At 39.9% G+C, this 12,090-nt stretch overlaps 1 protein-coding gene across 2 annotated transcripts in view; it reads right to left on the minus strand.

Moving 5' to 3' along the window:
• Positions 1 to 12,090, minus strand: part of LOC128384288 (receptor-type tyrosine-protein phosphatase delta) — a 135,278-nt gene that overhangs the window by 5,748 nt on the left and 117,440 nt on the right. For both annotated transcript variants that reach the window (XM_053343839.1, XM_053343838.1), the window contains exons 24-29: positions 9,944 to 10,119; positions 7,829 to 7,948; positions 7,555 to 7,709; positions 1,554 to 1,839; positions 409 to 587; positions 184 to 310 (exon numbers count right to left, since the gene is read on the minus strand). In XM_053343839.1, the coding sequence (XP_053199814.1) occupies positions 184 to 310; positions 409 to 587; positions 1,554 to 1,839; positions 7,555 to 7,709; positions 7,829 to 7,948; positions 9,944 to 10,119 (1,043 nt within the window). The remainder of the gene's footprint in view (positions 1 to 183; positions 311 to 408; positions 588 to 1,553; positions 1,840 to 7,554; positions 7,710 to 7,828; positions 7,949 to 9,943; positions 10,120 to 12,090) is intronic.

Here is a 12,090-nt window from a genome sequence, read left to right on the forward strand (position 1 = left end):
TCATTCCCAGATATTTTTCATTCACTGCATTCTGCATCTGCCTTTTTGAAAGCGTGATGCCTCGTTTTTGATTTGCACAATGTATGGTATTTCATGTAAGATTTGTAACATGTCTTTATAATCCATAGCTAGAAAAAAATATTGTGCCAAAACAAAATGATAAGAGCATAAGAGTATACATACCCTGCCCATTTCTCTAAGCTTGGTGAGCATAACGACAATAGTAGAGTTGTGCTCCCAGAGCATTCTCCAGAAGTCCTCTGTAGTTTCTGCCAGTGGTCCCTGTGTGGCAATATAGGCTTTTTGTTGCCTGTGGAAATGGATTAATTAGATGATGGAAATGTTGTAATACATTAAGACTTTCACTGTGAATAGTTAGAAGATACATTAATATAAATGTTCACTCACCTGTACCCATCAATGAAACTGGCATTGATGTAGTCAGAGCCCTCAACTCCTCGAATGGGCTGAAGACACACTCGTGTGGACTCATATGGCATAATGTTAACAAGGCGATTCTTGAACTTGTTGCAGGGGAGATTGGCACTGATGAATCGTGATGTATGGGCTTTAGTGTTCGCTAAACGCTGCGTTGAGAGAGAAAGAGAGATTAGTGTGCATACTACTGTTACAATAAGTGCACTGACATTTTGGTGACACTGTTGGCATTAAAGGTAGATTGTACAAGATACATTTGTAAGTAATATGAGTATTCATATGCTGAGAGAGTTTGGAAAGAATCCAAAGCATAATCAGCTGCACATACTGAGTGATGAAAGCTACACTAATGGCTCATAGTGTGCTGTAGCCTATGCTGTATCATGTAACCATGAAATGTGGAAATGGCATCAAAGCGATTACTATCACTGCTTGCTTTTGCAGAGGGAAAAATGTTGATGAAATGATGAAAAGACACAAAAATTGATATCCAAGTGAGCCCAGAGTGGACAGAAGTGCAGTGTAATCTAACCTGTTTATCATCTCTTAGTGGAATGGGCATTCATCACACAGCAAGTAAATAGGTACGTGACCAGCAAGGCAATTCCATGCATACAGCAACACCACAGACTGCAAAGGGCTGGTTAAGGCTAGTCGCCTGTCATTGTAAATGCAGAGTATATTGCTCAAGCCCCTCTGGCAACTGTCCTGTGGTGGGGAAACCTGTGTTTGGCATTTTCATGTAAACCAAGACCCCTTTACCCAAGGAAGGAAGTTTGAGGAAGGGGAAACCAGAAAAGGGGATTTTTTTACACAAGCGAGTCAGCTCGTTGGAATAATGAGGAAACCACAGGCCCCATGTGTCTCGTGAGCCTAATGGGAAATGGAAATGTGTCCAGGAGTTGTACTGAGAGTGGCCAGTGAATGACATTGGGGCCTAACTGTGACTCAGACAGGGAACATTACCTAATCTGCCTGTAAATTCTCACTACATATCAAAAGTTGTTGGTGTAAACCTTCAAGTCAGCAGGTGTGGTGTGTAAAATTTTAAATGTCATTCATTCTTAACCCAAACAATTTTACCCAATAGTTTTGCTTTAGTAAACACATCATACCTTGAACTCCAGTTCCATGCCGGTGACATTTTCTCCACCCTCTATCTGCGTTAGTTTCTGGATGTAGGCGTATAGGTTTCTGGCCGGCACTTCGGTGGTGCCGCAGTTGACGGCCTCCTGGAGCGCGTCATGTATGAAGACATACTGGTCCTCTGTCTGCACCATGTAGTTGCGCTGGGCACGCATTAATGTTACATGCCCGTAGATGTCCACAGTCTTCTCGTGCTTGATACGTTCCAGCATGGCATCAATCACGATGAAGCAACCTGTGCGTCCCACCCCAGCACTGTAATCATAAAGAAGAAAAATGTATGAATAACATGAAGGTCCTTAATTTGACACGACCTTTGAAAATCCCACGATATACTGTACTAACTGTACTATGTGATTGTATTTGATAGAAAATAAAAGGCAGTACAGTGGAAGGAGAGGTGTCCTTGATACATGTAGATGGGCTTGAAGAACTCCCTTGCTCCCAGCGATGAGGCCAAAAGGTAAACTCTCTTTGCCAAGTTTGCCACTGTAGGGCTGAACATTTGGCTTAGAGTGTAATTAAATCTGAAGTGGCACTGTGTGGAGAAGAGGGTTTGGCAGTCACAGACTTCAGCGGGCTCACTGCTGGCTTTGCAATCTAGTCTCTCCCCTCTGGACCCCACCTGTGCTCTCCAACCCATCGCGACTAATCACTTATGCAACAGCAACATTTAACCTTTATCTCATAGTTCTGAAAAGTGCCACTACAACAAATGCGGACACAAATGTGGATACACAGATGCAATTTTGAGAGTATAATTTTTTGAGGGCTTTGTTAATATGCTGGGCAACTTCTGAGAAGTGCAGCTGACTTCAATTAATGCCATTAGATTAGCGCAGTGCATCCAAATGGCATAAGAGCTTTAGAGGAGGCACTGACAGGCATGTCTCTTCATTAAGATTCACATCAGCACATTTTTACACGAGAGCGTAAAAATGCACAAGCGAAAATGCACTCTGACAAAGAGGGAAATGTTTTACTGTTTCTCTTTGACCTCTCCTTGCAGGTCATCTTGAGACATGATGTATAAATGTAGCTCCCTTTTGCAGACTGCTGACAATTTAAATGTGTTCAGCCATGCACATGTTTTAATAGTGTGTGCCTCAGCACCGAAGATGTTTTCTGATGACAATTTATTTACCGATGGGTGACAGGGTAGTGTTAAATCTTGTTCGTTAACTCTCCTCCCGCAAAGCACAGCATTGACAAGACATGTTCTTGCACTTGGCACTCCAAAGTAAATAAGTTATTCAATCCATTAAGCTGACATGCCTATGAGGTGTGAGCCATGCTCTCATGCCTCCTCCATCTGATGGAGCATTTGTTTTTCATTTGCTCTGAGGAACGGGAAAAGGGTTGAGAAGGAAAACTCAAGAGGGAGTAAAGTTAGTCCCTGGGGGCCAAGTCTGGTTAATGTGCCATGCTGCACTGGAAATGCGTTGCGAATGGAATAAAGACACATGTGGGAGTCATTGGCTTTAACAAATGATCTGATGATCACTTTCAAAATGGCTGACATTGGCTGAATGAGACTGAACTTTTTTTTTCTTCTTTTTTTATGGAACTCTTCACAGTTCTAGGGCGATTATGAAATGTGCTTGTGAGTGAAAAAGAGAATCAGGCAGGAAAGAAATGTGAAAGTGTCTCAGGGATATTCAAAGAATGAATCACTTCCAGGTCTGAGAACACCTCAGCCCTTGGGCTAGAAATGCAGAAACTAGAGAAGATTTTTCCCTTTACCCCAGCTGTTTCCAATCCGAAAACATTTTTCAGTGCAGACCTGAATGTGGGAGAGTGATGACCTGCGAGAAAGTAAGTGACAGAGTGACAGCACTGAGCTACAGAGACGGAGACGGAGACAGAGGAAGATGAGGAATGTCGGGGGGAGGTGAGAAGGGAGGGATGCTGCCAGTTATCTTCAAGTTGTGTAGCTCTCAAGACAGTTTTTTAAGACTCATCTGCAAGAATACATAGTAGCCACAATTTTTCCAAAATGGAAGAGTGGAAAATGCTAGGAACACTTGTAATATCCCTTTATTGACAAGTGATGGTGTGTGTGTGCTTGGGTGAGGTGGTGCAGAAAACAGTCGGTACATTTGGCAGTTGAAGGGGAGCTGGCAGACTGACTGCACTAATGACCTGACACCGCCTTTTCAGCCATTTAAGACCAGCTGCTTTGGACGTCGACACACAGTAAGTGTCAGACTAATATGCTTTCCAGGAGTTTAGGGAATAGGGGATGGAAGAAAAAGTGCAGTGTAAAATACAGCTGCAATGAGCCTAGAGAAGATAAAGCATGAAGAGCAGTGAGAGCAATTACATATGCATTGTTACCAAATCTCTTGCTGTCAGCTAACTTGTCACAATTTCCCCACAGTGCCTATTGAACACATAAATTCACCAGGATCACTACATAGCAGTTAATGGAGTCAATAAGAATTTGTCATCTCTGTGTATGAGTACTTTCCAAAATGTGGAAAGTAAATCAACTTGAAGGTTTTGGACTTTTTTTGTTCTTTCAAACAGGCTTTGCCCACTAGCTGGGCTCTGTAGGTTTAGCCTTCAAAAAACCACTGGAGGGTGTTGACTGCTGATTCCATTATAACATTCTGACAACAGTGGGATTATTCTTCTGACATGAAACAATACTACGATGACAGATTGGTGGTGTTTTGCAGCAGGAGTCTTCAGTCGCCCCCTCCCAATTAGAATTACTACTATTGATAGACATTCTGTACAGCTTGATGGAGATGTGGAGGCCATGTTCAGTTTTTCCATCACAGATATATTGTGCAACCTCATTGTGCTAAACCTACTAATAAGGCTGAACCTTCATGGTTTATGAGGTCCTCAATGGTGACCGTTAGCTTTAGCATTGCTGCACTGACTACCATGGGTTTAAATGTGTAATCTGTCGAACCTCTGACCACACCCATGAACACAGCTGGTTGGGGTCAGGTGTTGTCTATTTTACTTGTGAAAACACACACTGTGGTGTAGCTTTACTCGGGGCAATGTTAATCATGTTGCAGGAATGTAGTTACCACTAGCTGGCAATGCAAGTAAAATAGGGTACAGTTACTCTTTAATTGAGGGCAGCTGGAATAGATTTCAATGGTGACCATTTATCACACTGAAAAAAAGAAAAAGAAAACTCAACAGAAACTTGTCAAACAACTCCTGCAACATAATCCCAACGCCTCCAAACAAATATGTGCCAGTGTAAGTAAATACAAAATGTTGCTTTCTGCTAGCATGTTAGCTGTCTGTGCTTGATATTCAGTCATTGCAAACAAAAGTGGTTAGCTACGTACATATTTTCATACCATGTGCTGGTAACGGAAATAATATACTGAACTATAGGAAAATTATATATACCAGAGGATACAAACCATTAAAATAGTTCTCATAGTATTTATACAGAATGTAAGGGAGAACATTTTTCCAATTGGACATTTCATCTTTGTCTTTTCTTAAATAAAAACAAACCCCAGACCGAAACAAGTAAAAGGGCTTAAAAAGGGAGTGACTTGGTTGTAAGTTGACTCCTATTTGAAACTGTGGGTTGTTCTATCAAAAGTTTCCGAGCGACTGGGAAAGGCCAGTGATCTCAATGACATTCAATCACGTCCTTTTGACCTCTTCTGTGACCTCACAACGCCTGGGTAACTCTTGTAGCTAGAAGAGAAAAACAGCCCCTGACCTGTAGGTTAGTGAAAACAGCAGGAACTACGAAAGCAGGGGGAACATGCTATAATGTCCCTGAGAGGCAGACAACACATACTGTGATCTCACCTTGCGACAAGTGTTAGCTCTGCAGTAGAAACACATAAATGCATTTTGATCCTTAGATACTCCTGTGGGGGAACCATTAGCCGCCCACTAAACCCATAATTATAATCTTGTATTAGCATTTGCAACAAAAAAAAATACTATCTGGCATTTAACAGATACATTCCTACTTCTTAAAAAAAAAAACTTCCTTGGCCCTAGTCTTGGTTCATCAAAGGCTTTCTGGCACTGCATGAGAGTTTGGCTAGTGAAGAAAATTGTGTCATTGCAAAAAAGAAAATGTGCAAATCGTTTGTGAAGTTAGGGAAATTAGAATTCATTTGTTCAACCATAAATGAAATATAAAACCCTTAAAACTCCATGCCAGTGTGAATGAAAGGCATTCCTTGATAAATACTGATCCAATACCGTAACATGAGATGAACAATACGCACTTATATGAAGTCTAACGCTAAGAAATGGCTCACCACTAATTTTTCTTACATCTGTGTTATGGAAATGTAGTCTAGCCTCATAAAATGAAAATGTATTGGCATTTCATTGAGGTATGACACACACACACACACACACAAGTAATTCAGGGCAATTTGGTTAATGGGTTGAGTCAGTTGTTATTGTTCTATATGTACAGAATTGATGGACACCTGTCAATGTACAGTTTCTAAAGCTGTCTATATGGAGTATTCATGTTAATCAGGAGATAATGACAACTATGATAAATCAACATGTTTTTAATTTGTATGCTTTTCATTTGTAAGGAGTGGGAATTGTCATATTTTCTTTATATTTAATTTTACCCCATAAGCCACCACTCATTCTCTCTTATACAAACAAATTCAAAGCTGTTGATTGCTTAGTTTTACGTTTCGTGGTCTTTGCATAAGGCCCCTCAGCATGTTCACGCATACTAAGCTGCAATTTTCAGTGCACCAACTAATTAATCAATCACTCGAGAGACTGTAACATGCTGTTGATTATGGGCAGAAATGGTTTTTTGTTTGTTTTGGGTTTTTTTTGTTAGCTTTTTATTCAGCGTGTGCATAAAAAAAATAGCTTCTGCAAAATACAAAATAAGAATATTTCAGGTTGGGGATGATTTCTGTAAAATTCCATTTATCTACAGCTTATCTCTAAATACCCACAAAGCACTCCTAACATTATTTTTTTTTGCCAGTATATAAATATAAAAATGGATCTCTTTTAAAATTGTGGTCAAACATGAAGTGAGGAAGTGGCTATTTAAGGATATGGAGTGTGGAAATGACTGTATCTGATAGGGAGCCAGAGGAATTAAAACCTCCCATCTGCAGAGTGACATTAAATCCTGCATTCTGCTTCATTGTAAAAAAAGTCCGGATTTTCAATTTAAAGCGATTCGGCAACTAGCTCTAATTAACTTCAGCATGTGGTAATTCTAATTCTTCAGTAATCCCCCCTTCCTTTTTTTTTGTCACTTTCTGACACAACTTTGTATCTATTACTCTCACTATCACTGTTTCTTCTTTTTCCCTTCAGTCACTTGCTTTCCCTGTGTGCAGCCTCTCATGACTTCATGTGTTCAGAGGAGCCAGAAGTCTGTTATATCTTTGAGCCTCTCTGTTGGGAGTCTGGCCGCTTATGTAGCTGAGCGAAGTGAAGTTGGCGTGAAAGTTATTTGTTTCAGATGCAATAACCCAAGGGATAAGCCGAGGACTTGTGGGCTGCTGATGTGCGACATGTTAGTGGTGTAGCAAAGAAGACGACAGCTCTGCCGCGTGTGTTTGCGTGTCAGTGTGTGGGAGGAGATGTTTAAGTTTGCTGAGGGCAATGACACTAGTACTCTTTGTGCTGTTATGTTGAAAACACCTTCAGATTTAAAGTGCCTTCTGTGAAATCTAGTGGGTTGATTTGTTTAGGCTTACAGTGGGCCATGGTTTACTTTCCAATGAATATTCTTTTTTAGCCCACGGTTTTTCCTCTGCTTCATGTCTGATCTTCTTTTAAACATCCCTATTAACATTATATACATTTGACTCAGATATAAACCTCTAAATAATCAATATATTGTTTTTGTTTGGATTTTTTTTTTGTATTCATATATTCATTTCAGCAAATGGAGAAAAAAAAATCAATTTCATGCTTCAGGATGTTTCTGGTGTCTTCACCTCTGTAGAGTGAAACCATGTTGTTTCTCACCTGCAGTGTACCACCATGGGCCCTGCATCTGGGGGATTGCAAGCTTTCACTCGTCTTAGGAAGGCCAGGAACGGCGTGGGGTGCTCTGGTACCCCGTGGTCTGGCCAAGCTGTGAACTGGAACTGCCTCACCTCTCTCTTCTCACTAGAGCCATTCTGAATATGGAGAAGGAGAAAGGTCACTGACCACCATGTCGAATGTCAAATCCTTGACAGTTATAGCGGGCTCTAAGTAGCTGCTGCATAAAAAAAAAAGTATCCAAAAAGGCTCTTACTTTAAAAAGTGCAAATGTCCTGACACAGTACGTGGCCAACTCTACTGTGTCTAGCAGTGTCACTTGGATGAGACCGTATGTTTCCGTCCCTCTTGTAGGCCAGTATTGGTCACATTTCACCTGTAATAAAAAGAAAAACAGACAAAATATATTATCAGATGCTTAGATTCAAAATTCAAAAGACTTCATTGTCAATTGCATTTTAGCATTTCACTCAGCCAGGTTACTACAATAATCTTATTTACAATTAATACAATTTAGATGAAATAAAAGTGTCATTTACAATGCTTCAACAATTGTTTACAGAGCTTCTAATGACATACTGGAAACAGCAGCTGAAAGGAGGTATTATTAGTACATCATTGGTGCATTTCTGTTATTTTCTGTCATTTTTAAAGCCTTTATCCATTTGCGGTGCATTTGCAGAACACAATACCCTGCTTCACTCTCAGACAGTGACACAGAAAATTGACAAAAATAAAAGCATAAAATTCCCTCATTCCTGCTGACTAGACTTGATTTCATAATCAATGAAATGGCCTGAGATATTTGTGTAGAGCCGGCAGTGCTATTAATTGTCCTGACATGCTCTATAATTACAAAGGTAACCACAGTTTCCAATCATATAACAGGCGCTGCTTTATTGCTGTTCGAGTGTACAGCTTTGTTTCCCTGCGAACGGCCAATAAAACACTGTTCCATTATAGCATTACTGCTTACTTGACAAAGGGAAGCACTATTGGTCTTGAAGAAGAAATAACTGGGTTCCTAAGCAATTGCTTTTTTTTGATATTATCCTTGAGGACTGAAGTGGTTTAAGCTATACCTATATTCAACAAAATCAATTGTTCATCAAGATATGTGTTGAATAATATGACATCTGGACCTGGTGTCTGAATTACTCACATATCTAACAAGTGCACTGTCCATTAATTTCATTTTCTATGCAGCTATTTTGACACTGACACCAACAAAAATGAATTGATTGTAACTCCAGGAGTAATGAATTGATTCATAATAGTGTTTAGTTGCAAATACTTGAGCTTTAGATACACAAAACACACAAAGACAGCTTGAGTGCTTCCCTGTAAATGAAATGACTGATTAATATGAAAGACAGGGGCTGTTAGCAGCAACAAAAGCACATTATGCACTACAAATGTCAAACAACATAATGGTATTGGAGGATCAGGGTAGTGGATGTCACGTAGGAAGAAGTGCACCTAATATTACATAGCAGCTGTAGTATAGAGAGAAACACCTGACACCTGACAGCACAGACTATATTTATTTGGAGAACTGTGTTTTTTAGAGAGTCTACAATGTGGAGAAACAGCCGAAGCACTGCTTTGCAGATTGCAAGGATGCTGAGGGAAAACTGCTCTCTGAATTGAGTCAGCACCCCTGTTAACACTGTGCCAGGCTCTTAGAAAAGGCATACAAGTGTGAAGGTCAGTAGCTTACGAAGCCCAGGCAAGCTTTCATGTGCTCAGTCAAACACTGCAAGATGTGCAAGAGAGGGAGAGGAAGTGCCTTTTGACCATGTCAACCTTAAAGGACTAGCAGTTGCAAACAGGCCAATGTAGCTTCCAGTCTTTGAGTCTTTTATCTCTAATTGTAATCCAGTGCCTTCAGCAGTGCTAGGCTAATGAAGGCAGCCAGCCCACTAATCAGTCATGACTAAACAACAACAGAACGTGTTGTTGTAAAGAGAGGATTGAGGATATCAGCACATGGCAGAATGCGACCTATCTTCTCCTGTACAAAAAAATATGAAGGCATCAAAGGAGGGGCAGAGAACAACATACTGTACTAATTAAACACACTAAGTGGAAAAAGAGCAGATAAGGAAGGTATCAAACAGAATGTGTCAGAAAGAGCTGGAATAATCTATGCTGCAAATACTCAATGCCGAATGAATAATAGCAACATTATGTTTTGATTTTAAAATGAAAAGCTATAGCTGGTGTGGAAATAGCTTGCTTGGATTTGCTTACTTGAAATATCCAATTCATATTTGTGAGTTGTGGCTAGTATGCAATATGAAACACATTTACCCACACTACATTTAATTCAAATACATTTTTGATGGATGTATGTATTTTTGTTTCTTACCCTGGATCTTTCCTCCAGTTTGGTCATCATGACAATGATGGCACTCCTCTGCTCCCAGATCATCCTCCAGAATTCACCAAATGTCTCTGGCAGAGAGCCCTGGGTGGCAATGTAGGCATTCTGCTTCCTGTAGCCATCAATGTAATTTGCATTGATATAGTCACTTCCAGGGATACCTAAAAAAAGAAACAAGGTGTAAAATGAGCTGTCGAGCTGAGTGGGTATTCACAAAAGAAATGCGTAGGAATTGCTTTAAAGCAATGAGAACAGGAACATTTAAAAAGTCAAAATTAGGCACAAAGAGCGAGATGTCAAATAACATGGATAAAAATCACAGTCAGTTATGTCAACATTTTCTGTGTGAGTTTATTTGAAAGGTGGGCTAAAGCTGTCACTATTGGGACCAGTGTTACAGTCCATAAGGAATGGAATTTGCCATTTAAATCCACAGTTTTTGTGTGTGTTTTCCATATCTGCAACTGACTTACAGATAAAGCTTGGTCAGTAAAAGTCTACCACCTCACATGGAGAAAAACAAACCAACAAAAACCTAGCAAAATAATTTTCCCTCTCCGCTCAGCTCTCCTCCTTCCCTTTGCTTATATTAAATGAAAGGCACAGCAGCCTTTTCGAATCCAAGGGAAAGAGACAGAGCTGACAGCTAGTCAATGCTTTAGGACTGGCAGTTTAGGGGCTCCGTGCACACATGGTCGACCAAGATAAGTCTCATCTGCATGGACGCCACGTCTCAGAGAATCCCCTCACTCCTACTGCCTCCTCTCCTCCTCTCCCCCAGACTCCCTTTTACTCCCAGGTAACTTATTCAACAGAAAAAAAAAGAGAAAAAGAAAATGGAATATGAACATATTCAAAAACCCACCCACATATTTTTTTTTGTTTTAACTTTCCCCCGCTTTCTCTTTTTGCTGTTGAAGTTGTCCTCACAGCAAGCCGGCTGTACATTTCCATGATGGACAAGGGATAAATACAATTAAGCCTAGTGCATTTTAAAATTGAAAAGAAAAAGCAAAAAGAAACATTACTCTGTTTTAATGAGAATGAGAGAAGTTGTTTAATGCACATTTGCAAATGGGTTTTTGCCTTTATGCTTTCTGTCACTCAGGATTTGTGTAAATTATACAATTTTCTCTGTCAATATGGTTATTGGAAGTAAACAGTACAGTCTTTCAGTACTCAGTCCTCCTCATAAAACCGTAACTGAATCTCAGGAAATAAAGCAAGCTTTTAGAGTGTAAATTGTAATTACAATGATGATTAGTAGTAGTATTTCGACTATCATTCAAAAAGATTGATAGTCATTTTCCAACTAAATTACCTCTTTGTACACTAAATATACATTGTGACCTTTTCTTTATTCTTTTACATAACATAGTGTTCCAAAAACTACCATACTATTGATGGAATCTGGAGGAATCATGTTAAAAATCTAATTCATATGGTACTAATTGAAATTTGCCAACTGAAGGATATAGAACATTTTAGGGATTATCTTTAAATACCAGTTTAATCCTGCTAAGTGCATGCTTTGTATGGTCAGGCAACTTGGCGAGGGGTGATTCGTCAGTTGTCAAAAGTAGAGCACATTCAGTGATGGCATGACAATTTAAGTCCACAAATGTACCCGGGCATCAGAAGCGCCTGTACGCCAAAGATTCTGCTGATCCATCCCCACATCAATAAATTCTGAAAGTAGCCGTCTTCAAGTTCTGATGTCAAATCCCAAATCCCTTTTTATTCAAAGAACTCAATCAAAGTAAACAATAGATGCATTGCTTGCCAAAAGGCTTTGTTTAAGCTTTAGAAGGAAAAGAGGAAGTCCCTCATGTCCCCCTGGCTGAGAACCACTCACTTGCTATAGCACAAAGGCTTCAATGTGGTTGTGTAGATGAGTTTATACGCCTTGCTAATGGAGTTCCATCAACACTCAAGCTGTCTGTTGTTTGTGAGAGACTGCAAAAAAGGGCTCAAAGTCTTTATCTATCTGTTTTTGTCACATTATCCATTTACTACTTTGTTTATTTTTTCCTTCGCCCTCCGTGGGAGCTGCTCAATGAAAATGGTTAATTAATAGCTGTGTGTTTATGTGCAATTGCATTTAATCCAATAAACTGGCGAAGGAGCCAGCA

Source organism: Scomber japonicus, chromosome 22 (genome assembly GCF_027409825.1).
Source record: "Scomber japonicus isolate fScoJap1 chromosome 22, fScoJap1.pri, whole genome shotgun sequence".
In the NCBI taxonomy this organism is placed as follows: domain Eukaryota; kingdom Metazoa; phylum Chordata; class Actinopteri; order Scombriformes; family Scombridae; genus Scomber; species Scomber japonicus.